The sequence below is a fragment of the Piliocolobus tephrosceles genome, chromosome 6 (genome assembly GCF_002776525.5).
Source record: "Piliocolobus tephrosceles isolate RC106 chromosome 6, ASM277652v3, whole genome shotgun sequence".
NCBI lineage: Eukaryota > Metazoa > Chordata > Mammalia > Primates > Cercopithecidae > Piliocolobus > Piliocolobus tephrosceles.
Window position 1 is genome coordinate 82,451,760 of NC_045439.1, and position 26,659 is coordinate 82,478,418.

Consider the following 26,659-nt stretch of genomic DNA (forward strand, 5'->3'; position numbering starts at 1 on the left):
TGCATCCTTAACCTTGGCAAAATAAACTTTCTAAATTAGTTGAGACCTGTCTCAGATATTTTGAGTTCATAGAATTATGGAATTAGAGAGTCACTATTTTGCAATCTCCAGTGTAATAGCAAGTGTAAGTACAGATCATCAAATGTGGGGGACAAAACCACGGGGTAAAATGTTGCTTGAAGAAAACAGCTAAAAGATCTCAGAATATCATTCCACAGCTTTCTTTAAATTGTAAAGTGGAGAGATCTGGTGGACTCCAGCTTAACCAAGTGATCAAGCCTAGAATCACCAATAAAGGGACAAATGGGCATTATGGGTCTTCTGGTGTAACACACTAAAAAGTCCACAACATCCCCTACATAGTGCTCCTTTCAGAAATGTGTCACCTGAATCTAACCATGAAGAAACTATGGAAAAGTCCAGAATGTGGGACATCCTACATGACAATTGGCCCCGATATTTCAAAAGGATAAATGTGATGAAAAACAAAACTAGCAACAAAAGAGTAAGGGACTGTTCAAAATTAAAATAGACTAAAGGAACTTAGCAAACAAATGAAATAGGGAACCTTAATTAAATCTGGAATCAGGGCTGGACACAGTGGCTCACACCTGTAATTCCAGCACTGTGGGAGGCCGAGGCAGGCGGATCACCAGGTCAGAAGTTCGAGACCATCCTGGCTAACACGGTGAAACCCCATCTCTACTAAAAATACAAAACTAAAATTAGCCGGGCGAGGTGGCGGGCGCCTGTAGTCCCAGCTACTCGGGAGGCTGAGGCAGGAGAATGGCGTGAACCCGGGAGGCGGAGCTTGCAGTGAGTCCAGTTTGTGCCACTGCACTCCAGCCTGGATGACAGAGCGAGACTGTCTCAAAATAATAAACAAACAAACAAACAAACATCTGGAATCAGGAAAAAAAAAACTGTAGGGAGTTTCTCTGAGCCTACTCTGGAGTCAGGAGGCTGCCTGAAGGAAAATTTAAAAATGTTTAAAAAAAAAAAAAACTATAAAAGACACTTTCAGAAAAAATCAAAAAATTTAATAAGGATTTTATGATAAACAATAGTATTACATAAATATTAAATTTCCTAAATGTGATAATCATCTTGTAGCCTGATAGCATTCCTTATCTTTAGGCAATGCCTGCCAAAGTATGTAAAACCAAAGTGTCACGATATTTGCAACTTGTACCAAGTTTGTAAGAAAATGAAAGAAAAAGGAGAGGAATATGGCAAATATGCCAAAATTTAAAAAGAGATGAATCTAGCTGAAGGGTAAATAGGTTTACACTACACTTACTTTTTTTTTTTTTTTTTTTTAAATAGAGACAGGCTTTCCACCATGTTGCCCAGTCTGGTCTTGAACACCTGAGCTCAAGTGATCCGCCTACCTTGGCCACCCAAAGTGCTGGGATTACAGGCTTCTGCCACTGTGCCCAGCCTCCACTATATTTTCTTTGGGTTTTTCTGTAGGGTTTATAGTTTCCCCAAAAATTTTGGAAGAAAATAAGCCTACATGACAAAAATGGGAAGATTATGATACAATGTTAAGTTAAAAAAGATATAAAATTATGTGTATACCACAATTATAGCTATATAAAACTAAGAATAAGAAAGAGAAATTGTCTTTATCCATTTCAACATTTGTTAAACCGATGCCATGTGACAGGCTCTGCACTTGGTGGTGGGAGCACCCATGCTTCCTTACAGGATCCTGATACTATGGCGAACTGCTTAACACGCAAGAATTTGAATCTAAGCTGGGTGCAGTGGCTCACACCTGTAATCCCAGCACTGTCAGAGGCCCAAGTGGGAGGATCACTTGAAGCCAGGAGTTTGAGACCAGTCAAAGCAACATAGCAAGACCTTTGTTTCTAGAAAATAAAATACAATAAATTAGCCAGCTGTGGTGGTGTGCACCTGTACTTCCAGTGCTTTGGGAGGCCGAGGTGGGAGGATTGCTTGAGGCCAGGAGTTCAAGACCAGTCTGAGCAACGTACTGAGGTCACATCTTTACAAAAAATTAAAAATTAGTTGGGCGAGGTGGATCACACTTGGGAGGTTGAGGTGGGAGAATCGCTTGAGTCCAGAAGTTCAAGGCTACAGTGAGCTATGATTGTGCCACTGCACTCCAGCCTGGGTAAGAGAGTGAGACCTCATCTCTAAAGGAAAGAAAAGGTAAACAGAATTTGAATCTAGAAAATGCCCCCCAGTACTCAGAGGAGCCTTGCTGTGATGGCCTCACCTCTGTATCCTTGGTTCCTTTCAAGCTACGTGGCCCCATGAGGTGCTCAGACTGCCTGCTTTTAGGAGCTCACACTCTGGTAATGGAGGAAAGTACATTAGCAGATCTTTTGAAACAAGAGTAAGTGTATGGTGCATACAAGTTACTGTAATTTTGAAATTATTGTTTAAACCCTACCTTTATGACATCTTTCCTCCTTCCCATCTAATTTTATTCCTACTCTTCCCACCATGAATACTCCCCTTCTTTATGATGTGCGGGTTCCCACCTCTATGCCTTTGTCCAGCTAATGCTGACCTTTCACTCCTTTGCTTCATCTGTCCCAATCCTATCCAGCTCAGGTCTACCTCCTGTACTGCATGAAGCCTGCACACTTGATTGATTTCATTCCTCTGAGCTGTCAAGCAGTTTAACTCATGTCCCACCTTCCACTGTGAGCATTTTGCAGTTTTCAAACCTTTTTCATATTCATCATCTCCCTTAATCCTCACACAATGATTATCATGCCCTTTCCAGAGATAATGAAAGCAAGGATCAGTAGCATTGAGTACCTTCCCCTAATACTTGGCTACGGCCCACAGTTATTGGATTTCTTTCTTTCTTTCTTTCTTCCTTCCTTCCTTCCTTCCTTCCTTCCTTCCTTCCTTCCTTCCTTCCTTCCTTCCTTCCTTCCTTCCTCTCTCTCTCTCTCTTTCTTTCTTTCTTTCTCTTTCTTTCTTTTTTTGAGACGGAGTCTCCCTCTGTCACCCAGGCTGGAGTGCAGTGGCCGGATCTCAGCTCACTGCAAGCTCCGCCTCCCGGGTTCACGCCATTCTCCTGCCTCAGCCTCCCAAGTAGTTGGGACTACAGGCGCCACCACCTCGCCCGGCTAGTTTTTTGTATTTTTAGTAGAGACGGGGTTTCACCGTGTTAGCCAGGATGGTCTCGATCTCCTGACCTCGTGATCCGCCCGTCTCGGCCTCCCAAAGTGCTGGGATTACAGGCTTGAGCCATCGCGCCCGGCCTGGATTTCTTATTAGTTACCTATCCATGCCCTCGCACCTGGTGACCATGGAAACTCTCTGATATACATTAACTGGACCATTCTTCTGTATTTATCATCTCTGTGTCCAGCTTTGTTTTGCATCATTAGTCAATTTAACTGCACATTTTAAAAATACGCACAGTATTTTCTCTATTATACTTCATGAAACCAAGTACAACATCAGATTCTCCAGTATCGCCTACAGTCCAGCTACTCAACATGTAGTCTGGGGCCAGCACTATCTGTATCACCTGGGACCCCACCCCAGCTAGACCTAGAGAGTCAGAATCTGTAACTCGACAAGATCCCCAGGAGATTAGTGCCCACTTTAAGCTTGAGAAGTACTGTCCTAAATACAAGCAGCGCTGTCTGAACAGTGGCACAATCATAGCTTATTGCAGCCTTGAACTTCTGGGTTCAAGCAATTCTCCCACCTCAATCTCCCGGGTATCTGGGACTACAAGCGTGAGCCACCTCGCCCAACTAGAATTTGCACAAAACAGGAATTCAACAAATATTTTGAGACTTGAGGCGCTGGGAATCCCAGGACATTCACAGTTTTGCCATTACATCCTTCTTTACACTCCCTGCTTTGAACTACTTTCCTTTGGGGCCTCTTGGCTTTTTGCGCCCTCAAAAGGCAGACATGGCCAGGTGCTGTTGGCTCACACTTATAATCCCAGCACTTTGGAAGGCCGAGGCGGGTGAATCACTTGAGGCCAGGAGTTCGAGACCAGCCTGGCCAACATGGTGAAACTCCGTCTCTACTAAAAATACAAAAAATTAACCAGGTATGGTGGCACACGCTTGCAATCCCAGCTACTAGGGAGGCTGAGGTGGGAGGACTTAAACCAGGGAGGTGGAGGTTGCTGTAAGCTGAGACTGCGCCACCGTACTCCAGCCATGGAGTGAGACTCTGTCTCAAAAAAAAGAGGCAGACATGAGGCTAGGAGTGAGGAGACACTGCGGCAGTGGGGGAAAGGGAGTGGGGTAAGGTGAAGTGAGGCAGCTACTTTCCCAGCAGAGCCAAAAGTAAAACAAATGTTGGTGTTGGCTTCAGGGTTACATTTATGGTGAGGAACTGGCTTTATTTCTTTTCTTTCTTTCTTTCTTTTTTTTTTTTTTTTTTTTTTTGAGACGGGAGTCTTACTCTGTCGCCCAGGCTGGAGTGCAGTGGCACGATCTCAGCTCATTACCTCTGCCTCCTAGGTTCAAGCGATTATCCTGCCTCAGCCTCCCGAGTAGCTGGGACTATAGGTGCCCACCACCACGCCCGGCTAATTTTTTTGTATTTTTAGTAGAGACGGGGTTTCACCGTGTTAGCCAGGATGGTCTCGATCTCCTGATCTCGTGATCCGCCCGCCTCGGCCTCCCAAAGTGTTGGGATTACAGGCGTAAACCACCGCGCCCAGTCGGAACTGGCTTTATTTCTAAGACAAAAATGCCTAGCACTTGAGCATCCAAGCCTCGAGAGGATAAGGAGTTGGTGATAGACAACACTGGGACTGTTTCTAGACTTGATTTATTGACTTGTCTGTTTCCATTCTGTTACTAATCTGATTGACAATGAAGCCCGGGATGTGGCTGGAAGGGATTTCTGCGTGCGTGCGCATGCTACCGTCAGGGCTGGGTGGGCCCGCTCTGGGCAGGTGCTCCCGTGGGTGGGGGGTGTTTGAGCGAGGGCTGTTTGCGTGTGAGAAGGGCGTGTGTGGAAACGACACGGGAGAAGTGGGCGTCTCTAAGGAGTTGTTTGTATGCGATGTGAGATTTGTTTGCCTGGATTGGGAAGTAACGTAGGTTCGGGTATGTGCAGTGCGTAGGGTTGGATGGGAGGAGGTTGTGGGACTCCCAAAGTAGCCCGGGAGGAGGAGGCTGACAGACACATCTTACAGGACAGCCCCTTTTCTTGCCTGCCTAGGTTTTCCTCCTAGATTATAGTTTCCCAGTTGCGAGATCCTGGGAGAGGGAAGAGGAGAGGCGGAAGGCGCCCTAGAGTCAGGAGTCTGGGGGCTCCCCTCTCTGCGTCTCGCAGGAGCTGGGAGCTGGGAAAAAGAACAGATGGGGATAGATGCGCGCCCCACAGGGGATCGCGTAGCGACACGTGAAGGATTCAACCTCAGTCCAGTAGTCGCATCCTCTGCCCCAGGGCTGCCCACTTCATTTCTTGTGTGCCCACACTGGCTGGAAGCCCGCGTCCGCTGTTCTCAGCTACCGGAGGAGGAAGACCCCGTTAGGGAGCGGAGCCCCGCCTCTCCCTTGTTACTGACGCGCCCCGCCCCCTCCCCGCCCGGCGGAGCCCCGCCCCCTCCCCACCCCCGCCCCCGCCCCCCACCAGCCGCTGCGCTCCCCTGGCTCAGTCTGGCGGGCCCCATGTTACTGAGCGGAGCTCCTCCGGCGGGCTCCCGGCCGGGGCCGCGGGCCCAGGGGAGCGCTGGGGGCGGCCCAGGGGGGTCCCGCCGGGGCGCCGGGGGTGCGGGAGCCGGCCCAGGAGGGGGCGGCAGCGGCGGAGTAGCCAAGTGGCTCCGGGAGCACCTGGGCTTCCGCGGGGGGGGCGGCGGCGGAGGGGGCAGCAAGCCGGCGCCCCCTGAGCCCGATTACCGCCCCCCTGCGCCCTCTCCGGCCGCGCCCCCCGCGCCGCCTCCGGATATCCTGGCCGCCTACAGGCTGCAGCGAGAGCGCGACTTCGAAGACCCCTACTCCGGGGGGTCGTCCGGCTCCGCCGCCCTCGCCACCCCTGCCGCCCCCGGCCCCACACCGCCCCCGCGCCACGGCTCTCCCCCACACCGCCTTATTCGGGTCGAGACCCCGGGGCCCCCGGCGCCCCCTGCTGATGAGCGGATCTCCGGACCCCCCGCCAGCAGCGACAGGGTGAGTGCCGCGCCAGGCTGGGATGGCGGGGAGGGGAGGCGGTCAGGGGTCTGGAGGTTGCGAGAGGGACAAAGGTGGCCTGAGCCGGGCCCCTCGGTGTCTCAGCGACTGGCAGACGCGAGTCCCTGACCCCGGGGCTCCGAGCCTTCACCCACCTTTGTTCAGGTTCTCAGCCGACTAATCTGAGACGGAAGCCCCAAACTCTGCCCCTCTGCCCCATTCCCTGTAATGGCCCCAGGACTGGTGACCCTGCCCCTCCCGGGCTGGCTCTGCACTTCGCAGCCCCCTCCAGCCTGATCCGTGAGCCTTTTTCTAGCGGGAATTGAGGCGCACCTCCCAACCCCCACTGGTTGATGGCCTTTCTGCCCCTCTGGAAGCAGCAGCTCACTGCCCTTTGATCTCTGACCCTTCCCCCAGGGCATAGCCAGCACAAAGCTCTTCCCTCCTGTTTCCTCTTTGCTTCCTCCTCCTCTTCCTTCTGCTATTTCTCCAGCCTAAGCATCCTTGCAGGTGCCGAAGCCCCAGAAAGGAGGTGAAGACGGGTTTCTCCTTGTAGACACAGCGCGAACTGGCCTTTGCCCTAGGGCTGTTGTTCTCAGGAGGCCAAGACAGACAGCTTACAGTTCTTGCCAATGGAGCTTCCTGGGGTCCAGGCCCACTCCTTCCTCCTTCCCTTGTCCTATCAGGTATGAGGATAGTCAGTGCTCAGGACCTGTTGCCCACATGGGGCTAAGCAGCTGAGCCCATTCCTCCTCTCCACCTGGCCTCCCTCTCCCCCGGGTCTATTCTGAGGGAGGCTGCAGCTTTTCTCGGGTCTGCAGGCACCAGGATAGGGAGGAGAACAGGACATCCACCATGCCTCAGGGCCTTGCCCTGACTCCGGTCGGCCTTATTCCTCCCTGGCAGAGCGAGAGCTGAAAGCCATTGCAGGCCCCTCAGTTCTGTGATGATGACTCTGTGGGCTGCCTTGGCTCTGCTGTCCTTCTTCGCTAACCCCGGGAGCTCAGTTCTGGGGCCTACCCCCCTCTCCTCAGCAGAGAACATTTTTATTTGATTGGAGCGCAGAGCTGCTTTCCGAATCTGTTGGCTCCAGGATTGAGGCTTTTTAGCTGAGAGAGCGCCGTTCCGCCAGATTTCCTGGATGAGAGGGATCTGTCAGGGCCAGAGCAGAAGCCTCAGGAATGCAAATTCTTTTTCTCCTAGTTTTTGCTATGGGACATGGCTGCCCATCCCGGGCCAGGATACTTATTCTGCAGAGGAAGGTTCAAGGGCACTTCTCCCAGGCTGTGCTTGTCTGCTTCTTGTCCCCCGCTATTGTGTGATGTGATGGAGGTGGTGACAGTGAGGCAGAGAGAGGGGTAGGCCCTGTTCTTCCCACTGACCAGTCAGTCTCCTCTTCTCTAACCACTGCCTGTTTGGCATAGGCAACATGGGCCTGAGCTGTCTTTGGCCCTTCTCCTCTCTACAGTGGCTTGGATGACCTAACAGGCTGCCCACCAAGCCATGGGCTCCTCCAGGATACGGACCATGTCTTCTTGTGTCTCCCAAGTGCCTGACACAATGCTTGACATAAAGAAGGGTGCATAAATATGTCCTGCATGGTGACTGTCCATTATCAGGATGGCCTGAGGGTCAGGGACTCCCCTAGCCGCAGCTTCCCTTGCACATTTTCCCAGACACCCCCAAGGAAGGGGCTGCACCCACACAGTTCCATGCAGAGACTCACAGCCTCTTCTTGCCAAGGGCCTCCACCCTCAGCTTGGGTCAGCCCTGTGATCTGTGTGCTTTTCAGACTTAGGGGCCAAGAGATGTCTGACTCCTTTGTCAGCTACAGGGACAGGAATGAAATCCAGCAGGCTCTCCCAGGAGCCATATAATCTGTGGTTTCTTTAATGCGTGTGATGAGAAAGACCCAGGATACCACCTGAGTTGGCCTGGGGCAGGGATGCTATCTCCATGGGCCCTGACCTGGGGCCTCCCACCATTTAGAAAGAGCAGCTCCCCACCCATTTTAGGAGCAGAGTTTGGGGTCTGAGTCTTCCCCTAGGAAAAGCTCAGACAAGGTGCCTGAGTCCCTTATCCTAAACCTAAGAGATGCTGTTCCTGGATGTGAGCAGGCGCATGTCCCTGTGGCCCAGGGGAGCTGGTGTTTATGTACTATGTGGCCACTTTCTCAGTGTTTTCTGTTCCTCATTCTCTCAGGCCTCCTGGCTTGCTTTGAGGTCTCCTCCTGACATGAGATGAGGCCTGGGAACAGGGATGTGCTTCGTGCTGGCCTATTCTCTCCTCTGGAACCCAGTGGCTGGGGCTGAGGGAGTCAGAACCCTCTGAGAAGCGATGGGTCATGAGATTTGATGAAATGGGTGGAGGTGTTTCTATGACAAGCCAGAGGGATTGAGCAGAAACCCAGTTAGTATGGGGGCAGGAGAGAACCAGGTCCTGGACAGTACCCTGAGAGGCCCAGGGGGCTCAGGACCATTAGCCTTCTCTCCTCGCGGGGTTCCGGCTGCCAGCCCATCCTGGGACCCACTGCCGTAGTTGGCAGGGGTGCAGGGGTGGCCATCTGGGCAGGCCTAGCAGGGCAGGTGTGGGAGCAGCGGGAGCCGCGCCCTGCAACGGGCAGGCAGGGCCTTGCCATCTGGCCAGAGGAAGAGCTTCTTCATGATGCTGGGCCCTTGTCTGGCCCCCAGGCCATGCTCTGGCAGGGGGGCTAGAGAGCTGGGCCTTCCCTTGCTTTGCTCCCTTTTCTCAGACCTTCAGCAGGAAAAACCTGGTGTAATTAGGGAAGGGGCTGGATATGGGAACAGGGCTCTGATTGGGCGAAGCTCTGAGCTGCCTGTGACCATCTGTGCAGTGTGTCCTTTGCCTCCCTCATGCCAAGATACAAGTTTGGGGCTGGGTGGGAAGGTAGCACGGACAATAAGACAGTCAGGCACCCTGGATTAAAACCAGGGCTCTTCTTAGCTCATGGAGAGGTTCCTGGGCTGCATGAACCTCCAGAAATTGTGTGCAGATATTTCCTATTTTTCTGGGGAAAGGTATAGCTCTTAGATTCTCATAGGGGTTCACAAGCCCCAAAATATTAAGAACTTAAAAAAATAGTTGTATCTCACAGATGATATCCACAGGACTTGGATCCTCCAGGCACAGATTTGGAAAGGAGGAAACAGACAGAGGTAGGAAAAGTTAAGTGAGGGACACAGTGAGGGCATCTGAAGTTGAACAAGACATTCCTGCCCTGGGGTTAGGAGGATTGATCGGGGCCGCCAGTCAATGGAGGACCATCCCTTAGCCAGTGTTCATTAAGTGTATGTCATTAGGCGCTGAAAGGGACACAGCACCTGGAAGACCTGGTGCTTGCCTTTTTGGAGTTTGTTTGCTTGTTTGTTTTACTGTTCCTTCTTAGGACTTGCACAGAGTCTGTAGGTCCGATCTGCTTATCTTGCAGATGGAGATAGAGGGAGGAGGAGAGTCTGCGGAAGGAAGGGAGGAGAAGGGAGGAGTCCAGGTGAAGGGACTTTTGTAGACTAGTTAAATCTCTTAAACCTCAGAGGCTGGCCATCTGTGCTGCCATTGCTGCTTTGAGGATGGCTGAGGCCTGCAGCTACTGGGGGATTGGATGGCAGGCCTGACCACTCCACACAGTGCCGTCACCCCACACTGCGGCACCAACTCTGTCTGGAAGACATCTGTGCTTCTTACCTTGGCTAGTGAATGACTCAGTGACAACTCAGCTCTGGCGCTTTGCCTGTTGGGAGCTGGGAACCTGAGGACCATGGATGGGAGCTGCTGGCTAGGCTGAGCAAGCCCTGGCTGGGGCCCAGGGCTTGAAGGGGTACCTGCTGACCACTCCATTAGCCCTCACCACAGAATCAACATATTATGTGAGAGCAAAAGTGGGGCCCAAACCCTGCATGTGGTGGGCCTGTGGGTGCCCCCAGAGCCTGGTGCCCAGCCTTAGGGCTTCACAACTTGGAGCTTATTTTGTGTCTATCACTGTGGACCTCCTCCAGAAGGACTCAGAAATTTGGTCTTTTTGTCTTTAATAATATAGTGGCTAACATATACTAAGCAGTTCGCTTGTGCCTGGTACCATTTTGAAGCAGCTGACATGTGTTAGACCAGTTGATCCTGAAAACAATCCTGTGAGGAAGATTCTACTACTATCCCCAGGTTACAAATGGGGAAACCAGAGCACAGGAATGCTGAGTCACACTTGCAGGGTTTCTCAGCCAGCAGGTGGTAGGGTGAGCCCAGTGCCTGGGCCCTCAGCGCCTACCACCAGGTGCCTGGCAGAGAGGAGGTATTCACTGAGCATTTGCTAATGAACAAGAGGAAGCAGACTCTTAGGGAAGGAATGAGGGGTGTGTTCTGTACTGAGTTTACCACTTCCTGAATGCTGGGGACCACCACTTGGTTCCCAATCCTAAGGTGGCACCAGACATACCCAAGGGTCTTATGAGGGTTGGTAGGATCGACTGCATGTCTGTAATGTGTGACTGTTTTATAAACAAGGCATTGTTCTTGTAATTAGAAAAGGGAAAGACATTTGTTTTATGTCAAGGGATTTCTCAGATAAAATAGGAGAAGGACATTGCAATAAGCAGGAACAATGGGTATAAAAAGTTTGATCTCGAGGAAGGTAAGTAATGTACCATTTCCCAAACTGTAACGGGTTAATAGATTTTCAGTGACAAAGGGCTTCCATGGTTAAATATTTTTGAGAAATTACAGGATTAAACAAAATTAGACTGATTTCTTTGCTGCAGGACTCCTTAGATTTAAAGTGTATTTTAAATCTACAAATAGAGGAGAGAAGATGCTGCATTTCCCAAATGTTTGGAAAATCTGTGATAAGACACTACACGTCAGGAAGCCAGGGTCCCTGTCTTGTCTCTGCTGCTGACAAGCTGCATACCCTGGACAGGCACCTAAACTCTGAGGCCTTAATACCTGAATATAAAAGATTATCCTCAGAGCTAACATTTGTTCAGCACTGACTCCATGCCAGCCTCTGGGCTAAGAACTTTGACAAATTAATTTTCCTCTTCCCAACCCTGATATGGGTACTATTACCATCCTTTTTCTACAGATAAAAAGAGGTTTCCAGACACTCAATGTAAGCTAAAGAAACAGAGGAGAGGGGGGCCGGGCGCGGTGGCTCAAGCCTGTAATCCCAGCACTTTGGGAGGCCAAGACGGGCGGATCATGAGGTCAGGAGATCGAGACTGTCCTGGCTAACACGGTGAAACCCCGTCTCTACTAAAAAATACAAAAAATTAGCCGGGCGAGGTGGCGGGCGCCTGTAGTCCCAACTACTCGGGAGGCTGAGGCAGGAGAATGGCGTGAACCCGGGAGGTGGAGCTTGCGGTGAGCTGAGATCCGGCCACAGCACTCCAGCCTGGGCAGCAGAGTGAGACTCCGTCTCAAAAAAAAAAAAAAAAAAAAAAAAAAACAGAGGAGAGGGGCAGTGGTAGACTTTGGGGACCTTGCAGACCAAGGCGCGCATTGTAACGCGTGCCCCTCTTGCTCCTCCTGGATCCACACCCCCCTGGAGCCCCGTGGTGGGGGTCAAGCATGTGTTGCTTGGCCCAGTTGCAGACTGGAAGAGGAGCCAGATGGCGGGCCTGCTAGCTACCACAGGAGAGGCTTGAGCAGGAAGGAGATTCAAAGTATGACAGCTGCTCTGGGAGGGGAACAGACACAATAGCAGAGTCCTGGAGGCACCCTGCCCGGTGGCAGGAAGGAGAGGGATGGGATCCTCTGGGTAGTAGATACTCTACCTACTAGTTTGGAAATCTTTCAGCGTTTCAGCAGCATTCTGGCTATATCAGAGAGTGTGCCTAAATACCAGCCGTGGTTTTAGGTGTCTTCCGCAGAGGTCCTTTGCGGACAATTCCTCCCTTTGGCCTTTGTGCCAGAGTCTTTGATTTCTATTCAGATGTAGATCTGCTGAGAGCCTGATCCTGCAGCCATTAGAGGTCAAGGTGAATAGGGATCTGAAAGGTGATGTCACTCCAGAGGATGGAGTCTGGAGAGGACACCTGTTGAGCGTCCCTTAGTATACGTTGAGTATCTACTGTGTGCTAGCCCTGAGATTGACACAGGATACAGTAGTGAGCACATCAGAGTGGGGCAAAGGGAACATAAACAAAACAACAAATTAGGGTAGGTCAAAGGGGTCAGAAGCCTATAGGGGCAGCTTCCTCCACTGAGCAGTTTATCCTGGGGACCTAGAAGCCACAGGAAAGCAGGCCTGGGTTCTGCCCGGGATCTTCTGTGCCCAGGGTGGGTGCCTGTCCTGCCATCCTTCCCAACTGGCATCTCTGCTGCTGCTCCTGACTCCCAGCCCTGTGGGCGGCTCCTTTGGGCATCCCAGCCCAGGGTGTGGGGCCGGGGCTTCCTGGAGCTGGGTGTGGAGCCAGGAATGGAACAGAGGAGCCATTGAGCTGCCCGCAGAGTTGCCACCGGGGCGCCCACGGGCACTGCAGGCTAGAGCTGAGGAGGCCCACGCCAGCCTGGGAGGGGTCGCGGCTCTGGGCATGGGCCCAGGACTTGGGTAAGAAGGGTGCTGCCTGCAGGCTTGGTGAGGGAGAGGCTGGAGGGGCTCTATGGAGTGGAGGAGCAGGGGTGGGGGGAATATCAGGGGCTTGGACCAGGTACTTCTGCCGGCCAAGCAGCTTCTGATGACACAGCTTCGCTTGGAAAGACTGTCCCCTCATGTGACCCCACCCAATCCAGATTTATGCTTCCTCTGCTGAATGAACAAGGAAAAGTACTTCCTTTGTCCATTCTTCCTGTTTTATGAATGGAGTTAACACATATTTACGGAGCGCTTTCAGGAATTTGACAGTAAACATGGTTCCTGCCCTCAGTAAGCTCACAGTCTGCAGGAAGACGTGGAACAAAACAAATATTTACCATGCAGTGTGATGATAGCCCGGCACAGAGACACCTAACAGGCCTGGGGGAGTATTGAAAGGCTTTCTAAAGAAATGATCTATAAGAGTTAGCTCTTGAGGAGGAAGGAGAAAGCGATCCAGGCAGAGGGAAAGCCTTTGAAGTAGAAAGAACATGCAGCTTTCTGGTAACAAAGTGATCCAAGGTGAGTAGAGAGAAACTAAAGAGGAAAGTGGAAGCTTTCAAATCTCTTTAACTACAGACTTTTTCCTGAAGCACTGGAGAGCTGTCGCAAGATTTAAGGATAATGTGTTGGTTGATTCAGACACTGTTGAGCGGCTGCCACAAGAGTGTGATGCTGGCTGCCGACTGACAGAATCACCGAAGGTGGGCTGACCACAGAGCCCCCTTGGTCAAGGGGTGGGGCTGTGGGTGCCAGTTGGTCTGGGAGGAAGCAGCTTGGGCGAGTAGGGGTGAGTGGATTTATTTTCTCTACCTCCTGGCGGAAGAAGGACTAGGGGTGAAGGCCTCCAAGGGGAGATAGGCGATGATCAAGGAGAAACATTTGTCTAGTGGCTGCTGTATGTCAGGTGCTTACTGGAGCTGGAAAGACAAAAATGACAAAGAGCTCCAGGTGTGGATAGCCCGGTGGTGGTAATGGGATGATGCGAGATGGTGGTTATCCCACAAGCAAGCAGAGATGCAAGGGAGGTGGTAAAGTAGCTGAGGGCATGAATAGAACAAGGTGGGAGCTGAAGACCCCAGGTGAGATGGTAGGAGCCGTTGGGAGGTGCCTCAGAGGGAATAGCGGGGTCGAAGGAACATGCAGAAGGGGTCTCCGAGGCGGAGAGTTTCCTTTCTTCATCTCTGCCTTGCTAGCGGTCACCATTCCCAGTTCCTCTAACCCAGAGCAGGCCAGTCACCCCACGGCCTCCCAGCCCAGCTGGCTCCTACAGCCCTGATCTGGCTCAGAATCAAAGCCTAGACTGAGATTTAAGGAAAGGCAAGACTGGCCTCTCCCCATGCTGCAGGCCCTGGAGCCACCTCCTGTCATCGCCTGTCAACCCACTGGTGCAGTGCTCCCGGGGTGCTGGCAGCCTTGGGTGAACTGGGCCCAGTCTCTGCCTCAGCCAGCGCCCCATCAGGAGAAGCCCAAGCCCAGTTTGGAGAAAGGTTCTATTGTCCTCAGCTGCGCCCCGCCCCGAGCACCTTGAGCGCCTCTTCGGGGTGTGTGGTTTGCAGTTCACTCTGCGTTGAATGGCAGCAGGCATAGAGGAGTGGCCGTGAGCCACCTGTGTGGGAGCAAGGGGCAGCGTGGGAAGTGAAGGGCCAAAGTGAAGCCTTTCCTGTCCCTGCCCTCTAGGAGCCACAGGGACTTCAGCACAACTTCAGGGCTGCCCCAAAGCTGGCTCCGGCATTCTCTCTCCCAGGACAGCCAAGATGCCCCCTGGTGGCAGGTTGGCAGCCTTTTGCACAAAGGGCATGGGTTCCAATTCTACTTACGTAGAATGGTCCTGGACATGTTCCCTAACTTCCCTGAGCCTCTGACTCCTTAAAATGGGGACAGTAATACCTACATGACAGGGGTTGTGAGGATCCATCAGCAGAACTGAAAAAGTGAGTACTCACCCTTCCCTTCCTTGATGATGAGCAGCTGTTTATTCGTTCACCACCTGGAAGTGCCCTCGTAAGCATGGACCATGCTAATCTCTGAGTTGTCTCACTGTTCTTTGCTTGCTCTTTGAACTCTTCCAACACCTTTGTAACTGTTTCTCTGAAGTAATTCCCTTTGTTGAACCACCTGGTGTAGGCTCTGGTCCTGCTTGGACCCTGACTTGAGGCAGGACCTGAGGCCCATTAGCCTCCTTCTGGCCATTTAGCCTAGGAGATGGCCTAGAGGCACAAAATTAGTGGAAAAGATGTACCACTTGGGGCCGGGCATGGTGGCTCATACCTGTAACCCCAGCCACGAGGTCAAAAGATCGAGACTATCCTGGCCAACATGGTGAAACCCCATCTCTACTAAAAATACAAAAATTAGCTGGGCTCGGTGGCATGCACCTATAGTCACAGCTACTTGGGAGGCTGAGGCAGGAGAATGGCATGAACCCAGGAGGTGGAGGTTGCAGTGAGCCGAGATCACGCCACTGCACTCCAGCCTGGCAACAGAGTAAGACTCCATCTCAAAAAAAAAAAAAAAAAAAAAAAAGATATACCACTTGGTTGGCAGCCTAGTTGGAGAGCCCTGCAAAGGAAGAGCCAGAGCTTGTCCCCATCCAAGCTCAGAGCCTGTCCTTGAGTACCTGGGGGTTTGGATCGAAGGCAGCCTACTTGGGACTCTTGCTCCCATGGACAGAATACCTTGGGAGAAGCAGAGTTGCCTCTCCTCTCCCTGAAGCCCACTGTCTTCACTCTCCTCCCACAGCTAGCAATCCTAGAAGACTATGCGGACCCATTTGATGTTCAGGAGACTGGTGAAGGTTCAGCAGGAGCTTCAGGAGCCCCAGAGAAGGTCCCTGAAAATGATGGCTACATGGAGCCCTATGAGGCTCAAAAGATGATGGCCGGTGAGTGACGGGCAGGGGAGGAACTCCCTGAGGCCTGGGCTCCGCAGAACAGGCTTTGTGACTCACAAGTCTAAGGACTGATTCTTTGGTCCCTGGAAAATATGGAGAAAGGCTTTTCCAGGTCCTTGGGGAGGATGGTCACTGCCTTTCAGAGTCATTTTGGAGAAGCCGCTGTGACCTATGAGACCGGAAATGGTACAGGAGGTCATGCAACTGAAGTTCAGATAGAAGCATTCAAGATAGGAAGGAAAAGATAGTGGCGAGGGCTGGGAGGATCAGTGATCCCAAAAAGAGAACCCCTAGCCCTTGGGAGGGGGGATGAGTTTGAAACGAAACATCTTCATGGCAGTTGGAGAAAGATGACTAGAAATGTAGTTACAGTGGGTGTCATGAGCCTGGGCAAGTAGTCCAAAGAGTGAGGCTAGGGAGAAATGAGTAAGACCCGGTCTTGGGAACAGAGGCTGAGAGAGAGTCCAGGGGAAAGAGAGCACATCAGGGGTGATCAGAGAGGACGGGGTGGGTCTGTCCAAGTCACAGCCCTGAGGCAGGGTGAGAGGAAGTTTGTTCAGGGGTAAATGATGTTAGCGCTGGGTGTGCATGGGAACCTAGATGAGAGAGTCCGAGACGGGCAGGGCAGTGCTTCTTCGTAGGCTGGAATGAGGTATCTGGACTTGCTTCAAAACGGGGAGTGGAGCCATAATGAATTCTTGAGCAAGAGAGGAACAGGACGAAAATGTCAGCTTTATTACTGATAAAGTTGATTAGAGAACATTACTTATGTTCACCACAATGGGCTTATGTGGCATCGCAATGGGCTTCTTAATACTTCACCACAGAATTAAACTTGTCCGCTCAGGCTTGGGCAACTCAGTAGGCCTAGTGGGGGAACCCTGCAAAGGAAGAGCCAGAGCTTGTCCCCATCCAAGCTCAGAGCTTGCCCTTCGGTACCTGGGGCTCGGGGTCAAAGACAGCACAGGAACAGGCCACTGACTGTATGAACCAGAATGTTCTTTCTCTTTAAGAGCAGGAGAGCGTGCATTCACTGACCAATACAATAAACTGCTCCTCCTACTTGGGAGAGGTGGTAAGGGAGGCAGAGAGTGGTCAAGAATATCCCAGGAATATTATTCCATGGAGCCCTTGGAAACACGAGCCTGCAGCATGCAGGTTCACCCTAGCAGTAACCTACACACGGAAAGATGAGGGTGAAGGTCACTGGGTATTGGCAAAGAACAGATGGGATTTGAAGAATGAAGGAGGGCCAGGTCCAAGGAGAACAGTGTGGTAGACGGAAATGGAGAAAGTGAGAAGCTTACTACCCTATTTAGGTCAGAGGGTGTGGACCCCAGGAAGCCCCCATGAAGCCCCCATGAATGCCCTGAAATTAAATGTGAAAATATAGGAGCACATTTTTCTGGGGAGTAGCTCCATAGCTTTTATCATATTTTCACTGGGGTCAGTGATCCCAATAAGAGAACTACTAGCTTTGGAGAAGGGGGTCAGTTTGAAACGATGGTATATCAAAGCAAAAGGTCTTTATGGCAGTGGACACAAATGACTGGAAATACAGATGCAGCAAGTGCCACGAAGCCAGGCATATATTTCAAGGAATTAGGATAGGGAGAAATACATAAGACCTGGTCTTGGGGAACAGAGGCCAAGAGAGGATCTAGGGAGAGGTCAGCTGGGGGTGATCAGAAAGAAAGTATTTGCCAGGTCTTTGGTGAGGATGGTCACTGCCTTTCCAGTAGTCACTTTGGAGAAGCAGATGTGACTTGTGTGACCTGAAGTGGTACAGGAGGCCACACAACTGAAGGTCAGATATTAGCATTCAAGATAGTCAGGAAGGACAAAATAATGGTGGGGCTGGGTCAGTGATCCCAAAAAGAGAACCAATTAGCTTTAGAGAAGGTGATGTGTTTGAAACCATGGAATGTCAAAGTGAGAGGTCTTTATGACGATGAATGTAACTTGTCGAAGGGAAAGTTTCAAGGCAGGGGTGGTTCACAGTGTCTGGGCAGTGTCTGTGATTATGAAATGATATCATTTGCGGGCTGGGCGCAATGGCTCACACCTGTAATCCCAGCACTTTGGGAGGCCAAGGCAGGCGGATCACCTGAGGTCAGGAGTTCAAGACCAGCCTGGCCAACATGGTTGAAACCCCCATCTCTACAAAAATTAGCCAGGCATGATGGTAGGTACCTTACTCGGGAGGCTGAGATGGGAGAATTGCTTGAACCTGGGAGGCGGAGGTTGTAGTGAGCCGAGAGCGTGCCATGGCACTCCAGCCTCGGTGACAGAGCAAGATTCTGTCTCAAAAAAAAAAGAAAAAGATAAAAAGGAATGATACCATTTGAGACAGAAGGAAACAAATGGAACTTGGCATCAGGGAGGAAGTGGACAACGGGAGGATTGTGCCTCAGTTTCCTAAACTCGTAAATTTTACCCAGCCCTCACTGACTGTCGCAGGATCCTTTTCCTGTGTTTTACTCTGGTGCCCACCTGCCCTTGCCTTCATTGGCTCCCTTGCTTTTAGTGACCCAGAAGTGTTTTGAGGGTGAGGAACCCAGGATGTGTGGTTGCTGAGCTCCCCCCAGAGCCAGGGCATCTCCTCTGAAGGAGGCCTGGCTTGTTGCTGAGAAGCATTGTAGGAGGAGGGGAGCCAGAAAGCCAAGGCTGAGCCCTCACCTCTCCCTTCCTGCCCTGCCCTGGCAGAGATCCGGGGCTCCAAGGAGACAGCAACTCAGCCCTTGCCTCTGTATGACACACCCTATGAGCCAGAGGAGGATGGGGCCACTCCGGAAGGTGAGGGAGCCCCCTGGCCGCGGGAGTCCCGCCTGCCAGAGGATGATGAGAGGCCCCCCGAGGAGTATGACCAGCCCTGGGAGTGGAAGAAGGAGCGGATTTCCAAAGCCTTTGCAGGTGAGTCCTGTTGGAGAGGGCAGGTCAGCTGGGGCCTCTGAGCAGCTTTCCAGGCTCAAGAGAATGGAAGGAGTGGACCCTAGGAGCCCAGGGAGGCCCAGGATCAGGACTCTAGGGAAATGCAGTTGAATTCTGTACTGCAGGGGGTGGGGTTGGCAGTGTGGACACAGCGCTGTGTTTAGGGTCAAGGAATGGGTACAGGAGAAGGATGAAGGTATTGCCCTGCATCACCACCTCTTGGAAGCTAACAGGGAGGCTTAGATGACTTCTGTCTTTTGGAGACTGGGTATATTTAAAAATAAATTCCAAAACAAACTTATGAAACTCGTGACATATGTTAAAATACTTACATTTAACAAAAGAAGGCACTTACTTCAAACAATGAAGACAGCTATGGGTGTAACCTGAATTCTAGGGCTCTGCCTCCCAGTGGTACGCCCTGGCAGACCAGGGGCGTCTGGCCCCAGGGAGATTTCTGAGGAGCAGAGTGAGGCTATGATTGCCAGATGAAGATCAGGTTTCTTCTGTTCCAGCCACACCACTGTCCATCCCAAGTCCAAGTCCACCATGGAAAAGTTCATGTTAGCGGTCTGAGGTGGGTGGAGCAAGAGCCCGGAGTAGGGAGAGGGCTTTTGCTCCTGGGTCCTTGATTCAGGGAGAACATAAAGGGCTCAAATAGCATTCGACTTCACTCCTGCCCGCATATGCCCCTCTGCCCTGCTTGGGCAAGGGGCTCATCCTGGAGCTGGACCCAGCCCTCCTCTGCCCTCCCCACCCTGACAGCCAGACTGGAAAACCACAGGATTCTAATATTCTTCCTATAAAGCACACACCATTGAGGATGGGCCGTTTATCTCCAGAAGTCTCCTTGGAGAATCAATACTGTTTGGATTGCTTAATGGGAAAATCTATGCGCGTCATTAGGAAACCTCGTTAGCAGTCCAGCAGCCGCCAGTGGCATCACTCTTCTCCACATGGGGGGTGGGGATTACATTTCAATAAAACATCTGCCCCCAAGTCTGAGTAATCCTGACAACCTGAGGCGAGGCTGGCTCTTTCTCGCTGCCTGCGAGTTCCCAGGCTGTGGGGAAAAGGAGAAAGGGAGGCAAGGCTGTGGGCGCCAGGAGGCTATGGGAACCCGGATGTGGTGCTGGGAGGGGCTGGTCACTCCTAGTCTTGCATTTCCTTTGTTCCTGGTATCTTTGGGCCCTGGAGGCTTGTAAGAGGTCAAATGAAGGGGACCCACGAGCTGTCAGAGCAAGACCCTGCATCCTGCTGCTTGCCACCCGAGCTTCCCACCCTCTGACCGGGCCAGCCTGGTGTGGTCAGCGTTGGCTCTGCCCAGACCTTGAGTCCCTCCCCAAAAGCTGACCTGCCTCGCGTCTGCCCCTCCCCCTCCTCCTTTCTAGGCTGTCCTGTGTCCTGGCTCTGGGTTTTGGTGTCTCAACCTTTACCTCTTTCTGTCTCTGTCACTGTCTGTCTCTCTTCTCACTTCTGCTGCTGGCTCCAGTTGACATTAAGGTCATCAAAGACCTACCTTGGCCTCCACCTGTGGGACAGCTGGACAGCAGCCCCTCCCTGCCTGATGGGGACAGGGACATCTCCGGTCCAGCCTCACCCCTCCCTGAGCCCAGCCTGGAGGACAGCAGCGGTGGGTCCTGGGGGGCTTCTGGCCAGGGTGACATGTCCTCACCCCTCCAGGCCCTGCGGGTTGGGTTGGAGGAATTGAGAGGTGGGGCAGGGTTTGGAGACCCCAGGAAGAATCTCATTTGGGAATAAGAAGAAAGACACAAAATGCACATTCCTCCCTTCCCCATAGCTGTGGGATGGTGTCTCCTACAGGGAGGCCCCTTTCTAATGTGTTCCTCACCATGCTACAAAAATCCACCATTTAAAATTCACTTTGGGGAGAGCTTTACTTGACCAGATCCTTCAGCAATGCAAATACTCCTGAGATGGGGGTGGGACAGGCACAGGAAATGTGGAACTCCTTGGCACAAAGGAGCAGATCTGACCCTTGCATCTGGTGACTGAAAGACAGTAAGGGCTACAAGGAGAGAAAAAGAACCCAAATGAGGAGAAAGAACGCACTTAATTCTTCCTCTGTGTTCAGTTCTGTCCAGAGTGGGCACCCAAGGGTGTGTGTGCAGAGGCATGAGCATCTGGTTGTACATTTGTGCCTGAATATTGTATTTTAAAATATGGGATGAAGGAAGGTATCTATCCATACGTGCATGTGTGCATGTGTGCCTGTGTACCTGTGGCCAGGGGATCCATGGGGGCTCAGCCTTTCCTTATGTAGGCTCAGCTATCAGGCTGCCCTGGTCTGGGAGGGCAGAGGTGCCGCCTCTGGGCCTCTGGGTTGGGGAAGGGAGCCAGTGGGCAGCAACGTTGGGGGTGGGGGAGGGGCGAGCCGGCTGGCGGCTTTGGGTGGGATTAGCCTGTCAGGATGGCACCAAGGGGAATCAGATAATTGTTCTCAGATCAATAAGTCATTTCTACAGAATGGCTTGGCAGGGTGATTTGGAGAACGGTAATGAACTCTGAGGAGGAGAAAGAAACAATATCATCAGCGCTGAAGCCACCCTGAGAGGATGGACTGGGGGAAGGCATCAGCTGCTCTGGAGGCAGAAGCGTGCATAGTTTCTCGGGTTGCTCCTCTGCCCTCTCCTCCCACAGTGTGGGGACTGCGAGGCCCTGTGGCACAGAAGGCTGGGCCCACCCCCACCAGGGGATGGATCCAAGATTATGTCCCCAGAGCCAGTCAGGCCCTTGAGCATGGGCTGCCCTCCTAGAACATTCCTTTGATCCTTTCTGGGGCTGGAAGAAGTAGGGATTGGGCACTGGCTATTCAATAGTCACCTCTGGGGACCTCTAGGGTTCTTAGAGTCCATGACTGATATGTTCCCCACAGCCCAGTTTGAAGGATCGGAGAAGAGCTGCCTGTCACCTGGCCGGGAGGAGAAGGGGCGGCTACCTCCCCGACTCTCTGCAGGGAACCCCAAGTCAGCCAAGCCCCTAAGCGTGGAGCCCAGCAGCCCCCTGGGGGAGTGGACAGATCCAGCACTGCCTCTGGAAAACCAGGTGTGAGTGTCTGTGTCCAGCTGGGGACTCCCCCTCCGCTCCTCCCCTCCTGGCACTGGCTTCCCTACAGGGGACACCCACAACGGGTGGGCCTGGACGGCGAGGGACCCAGCAGAGATGCCCCCCTTCCTCTCTCTCATCCTCAGCTGGTATCACGGGGCCATCAGCCGAACCGACGCCGAGAACCTGCTCCGGCTGTGCAAAGAGGCCAGCTACCTGGTACGCAACAGTGAGACCAGCAAGAATGACTTCTCCCTGTCCCTCAAGTGAGTGGGGACGGTTGTGGGTGCAGGGACAGCCAGCAGGGTGGAAGGGGACTCCAGTATTCCCCTTATGCCTGCCAAGCTGGGGAGCTCCCCATCCCCCATGAATAATCCCCAGGCACTGGGGGTCCTGAGATGTCTGAGACTCAGCCCCTGCTCTCAGGGAGCTCAGAGTCCACTGGGAGAAACAGTTGATCCGCAGCATGCAGCTCAGAAGGGTTCTGTTCTAGCTGTGTGGCCTGGGCCCCCTTAACCTCTCTAGGCCTCAGTTTCCTTACTAATGAAATGGATGGGGGAGGATATAGGGAAGGATTAGGTGAAATAATGCATGAGAAGTGCTTAGCATAGTGCTAAGGGCTCAATAAATCATCACTGTCATTATTAATGGAAGCCCAAGATGTTCTAGAAGCATAGGCAAGGAGATAGGAGCTTTGCCTGAGGGAGTCTATAGGGTGGCCAGGGGGCGGGAGGGGGGCTGGGTGCTAGGAGGAGGACAGGGTAGTGGATACAAAGTTATTCCTGTTTACTCTGAGGAAGAGTGTGTGTGTCTGTGTGTGCATTTGAGGACGGGGGGATGGGGGGGGGGTGTCTGAGCTTTTGGATCCTGGAAGAGGTAGGGGAGGCAAGGCCCTCCCTTCCCATCAGGCTTGCCTCCCAGGAGCAGTAGATCAGCCTCCCAGACTCCCTGGTAGCATGGCCAGCCCTGCCCTGGGTAACCAGGAGTTCTGCCTGGTAGACCCTGTACCCCATGTTAGGAAGCCAGTGGGGTGGTATGTTCATTTGCCTCCCACCATCACTAGTAGGACACCTGCACCACTTTCTAGCACATTCTCTGGGACCATCAGAGTACAGTTATACCCTCCCATTCAAACAAATCCAATCTATGGAAACTTGGGGCTACTAAACCAGTCATATCTGGGGGAGAATTATTCAACTTCACTAAAAGATAATAGAAAAAGTGGTGGGCGTGTTGGCTCACACCTGTAATCCCAGCACTTTGGAAGGCCGAGGCTGGTGGATCACCTGAGGTCAGGAGTTCGAGACCAACCTGACCAACATGGTGAAACCCGGTCTCTACTAAAAATACAAAAATTAGCTGGGTGTGGTGGTACGCACCTGTAATCCCAGCTACTCAGGAGGCTGAGTCAGGAGAATCGCTTGAACCCAGGAGGCAGAGGTTGCAGTGAGCCGATATCGTGCCATTGCACTCCAGCCCAGGCCAACAACAGCAAGAATCTGTCTAAAAAAAAAAAAAAAAAAAAAAAAAAAAGAGGTAATAGAAAAAGTTGATCCTAGGGAAATCACTTAATATCTCCAAGCCTCGGTTTCTACCTTTGCCAAATGAATTGATAGCGCTTTTTTTCCCCCAGCTGTCATACTCTAGGAGTCTTTGAATTATAAAGTCAAAGAAGCATTTCCCAGAAAAGTTTTTGTCAAAAATTTGATGTATATAACCTCAGAAATGTGTATTGCCTTAAAAATTATAGTTAAAGTTCATGGAGCACACCAAGCAACCTATATGCCATTTCTAAACCAACTACTCCCCTGCAAGATAGATCTCTTTTTTATAGACAGAAAATAAATTCAAAGAGCCTTGTTACTTGCCCAAGGCCACCAGGTAATAAAGTCCCAAAATCAGGATTTGAACCCAGCTGTGTCTGACTCCGCAAACCATGGTATTCCAGGGCTCCACCAGTGCCATATTATTGTTTGGTACAGGCTAAGGTAAGGGGAGATGCCAGGGGTCTGGCTCCCAGAGTGGAGCCCTGCCAGCCTGCCTTAGCCTGGGAGGTAAAATGGCAAGGCAGGCCTGGGGACCTGCTCCCGCCCTGTCTGACCTGGCTGGGCATCTGTCTGCCAGAGCCTCGTTTACATATAAATGGCTTCTCTGAAATATGATTATGGTTTCTCTTCTCTTCCTAATGGAAGGGCTTTCACTGGTAATTAAACAACTTCCTCAGAAAGGCTTGCCGGCCTGGTCCTGCAGGCCAGCTGGTCCTAACCCCAGTACCCTGAGGGTCTGGCCGGGGCTTTGCTGTGTCCTAATGGACCCTTGGGACTTTGTCCCAGGAGGCGGGAAAGCACAGCCATCCCCTCTGCAGGAGGTTGGTTAGCCACGTGGCTGCTGAGCTCTCTGGCCACTTGTCCTTCTTAGGCAGATCTCTTTCGAGAAGATAACAATGTGCAGCTTTCAGGAGAGACAATTCCCCAGGTGGACTAAGGGGGAAGCGGTCAGCCCCAAACTGAGAAGAGGTGAAGGAAAGCAGGGCCCATGCTGCTGCCCACAGCCTTGGGCCTGACGGGACACTGCGCCCCCTCTCCACCACCCACAGGGGCCGTTTGCCGCAGGCCCTTGGCTCCTTTTCCCAAGGGCCTGAGCTGTCAACCCCAGTTATCTCAGACCTACAGATGGCCCCCGCCACCCTGCACCCTGACACGCCCAGCCCTGGGGCCCCAGGCCTTTTCCCAGAAGTCTGCTAGGCTCTGAGGACTCCATGCCTGGGGAGGCAGAGGGATGGAGTATGGGGCCTCGTTTTCTCCTCCCATCTGTCACCTCCCTTCAGCCTCCCCACTCTGATTTCTCACCTGTGGGCCTGGTGAAATGGGTCTTTGTACCCAGACAGGGGAGGCGAGTGATGAGGACTGCCAGCCTCACCTCTCTGCGGGGTGGAGCTCAGGATGGAGGCAGCCCCCTCACTGGTTCTGCTTTCCACACTGATCTCTAAGCCCTGTCCTTGTCCCCAGGTAGGCTGTGGCCAGCAGTACGTAACACTTAGGCTTCAGGGCTCCCCAAAACATTCCTTACCCCTTGCCTGTGCTTGGGTTTCAGACCTGAGGCCTGACAGACCAAGCTGTGGTGGTTTAGACAAATGTACTTGGGTACTCCCGTGCCCTCTGATGGGCCGAGGGTCCCTGGACATTTAGGAGCTAGCCAGAGCTCTGAGCAGTGGGGTCCTTGTCTTGAGGGTAGAGCCAGGCACTGAGGCCGATTTCCTGGTTGTGGCAGGGAGATGGGAGGGGCAGGAGCATGTCCCTGAGCAAGGGAATGAAGTCATCGTAGGCCGAAGGGCCAGATAAATGAGCTAGGGGCTTGGTCGAAGACCCAGAGAGCAAGAGAGTGAAGGGATATCCCCAGGAGGAGGCAGCCGAGCAGTCCCAGATTTTGGGGGGTCTTCCAGATCAGCTTCTCCCTTCCCCCTAGTCTTTAGAAGGGAGAGCCCCAACCAAGACTCGCTTGGTTGTCACATCTGTCCACCCTCCTGCCAAGGGTGTATGTGGTTCCACATGAGTCACCAGGAGCCCCTCACAGGTGTCCCACCATACAGCTCACGAAAGGTGAGGTTAAACTGGCCCTGGCCACAGAGGCTGGAGGGCCAGGGTGCCTGGACCCCAGGGTTGGCCAGCAGGGGGCGGGGGTGGTGTTGGTCACTCAGTTTCCACCTGCACACACCCTGTATACTCCCTGTACACACATTCTTGGCACACCCAGTGGCCTCACCACAAAGCCAATGCCCAGTGCTACCTACTTACACCACCACCACCCCTGCTTTCTGGACTGACCTCCATCTCCCCTCATCACCTGTCATTCTCAGCTGGCTTTGGAACCACAACATTTGCTGTAGGGTTGGGGAGGGTTACTGGATGGGGGGCTGAGGAGAGCCCCCACTCATCAAAGTCTCCTCTCCTCTTCCCAGGAGCAGCCAGGGATTCATGCACATGAAGCTGTCCCGGACCAAGGAACACAAATATGTGCTGGGCCAGAACAGCCCGCCCTTCAGCAGCGTCCCTGAAATTGTGCACCACTATGCCAGCCGCAAGCTACCCATTAAGGGGGCCGAACACATGTCCCTGCTCTACCCTGTGGCCATCCGGACTCTTTAGATGTGAAGCCAGGGCACTGTGATAGACCTGTACCCAGCCCTGTGCCCATCACCTGGCTGAGGGCTGTGGCGCTTGCCAGGGACATGATCTTTCAAACCTTTCTTCTCCGGGTATCGAGCAGAAGCTGGAGATTCCTTAATTTATTCTAAAGGGAAAGGGCTCCTGGGGCCTTGGAGTAAGGGGTTGGCTGGAGCTGGGGATAGAGGAAACCCTGGAGAGAAAGGATAGCCCCTGGAGGAAGGGGGTTCTAGAGCTGCTGGGGTCGTAGGGAGTTTCAGATTGGCAGCTCCGGCTTCTTTCCGACCTTAGGGCAGAGGTGGCGACCTCCACCGCCACCATTTTCTCCCCACTGGCTCCCTGCGAGGTGGAGCAGAATTCGGCCCCATGGGGCGCCTGACCATCTCTCTGCCACCGTCCCCAACTTCCACCCCAGACCGTCGGAGGGCTCCTCCCAGAGTCTGGTGAGGTTTGGGGAAGGCAGGCCCCTGGGAAGCAGCCGGCTTTGGGGGGTGGGGAGACAAGGGGAGGGGCTCGGGCAGAGGGAACTGTGCAGTCCCCGGGCCGCCCCGGCTCCGGGCCAGAGGCAATAAATAAACCCGATCCCGCCGGGCACAGCCGCGCCCGCGCCTCCGGCGCCGTCCCCGGGCTGACGGGGGAGGGAGCGGAGAAGCGAGCGCAGATTCTGCTTATAAATCAGCTCTGGAGCAGACACAGCCCGGCTGTGAAAAGCACTTTCGAAGCATCAAGTTCCTTTCTTTGACGAGATGTCAAAACATCGCCGCCGCCCACGCCCCGGCTGGGGGCACCCAAGGCCCGCTGGCCGCGCGGCGCCCCCTCCCCGCTGCGCGCGGCTTCCCCGAGCGCGTCCAATTTCCTGCCAACGGCCATTTGTCTGGGAGAAGGG

At 52.8% G+C, this 26,659-nt stretch overlaps 1 protein-coding gene across 4 annotated transcripts; it reads left to right on the forward strand.

Moving 5' to 3' along the window:
* The first annotated feature begins 5,630 nt into the window (after positions 1-5,630).
* SHF (Src homology 2 domain containing F) lies at positions 5,631-26,486 on the forward strand. Of its 4 annotated transcripts, none has more exons than XM_023227204.3 (6): positions 5,631-6,137; positions 15,463-15,604; positions 18,320-18,526; positions 21,441-21,612; positions 21,681-21,876; positions 25,569-26,486. In XM_023227204.3, exons 1-5 carry the CDS (start codon positions 5,640-5,642, stop codon positions 21,841-21,843), a joined length of 1,182 nt encoding a protein of 393 aa, XP_023082972.1. In that variant the 5' UTR covers positions 5,631-5,639; the 3' UTR covers positions 21,844-21,876; positions 25,569-26,486. The 4 variants fall into 4 exon arrangements, with proteins under 4 accessions (XP_023082972.1, XP_023082970.1, XP_023082971.1 ...); XM_023227202.3 differs by having other exon boundaries at positions 21,757-21,876; XM_023227203.3 differs by lacking the exon at positions 21,441-21,612.
* The last annotated feature ends 173 nt before the right edge of the window (positions 26,487-26,659 follow it).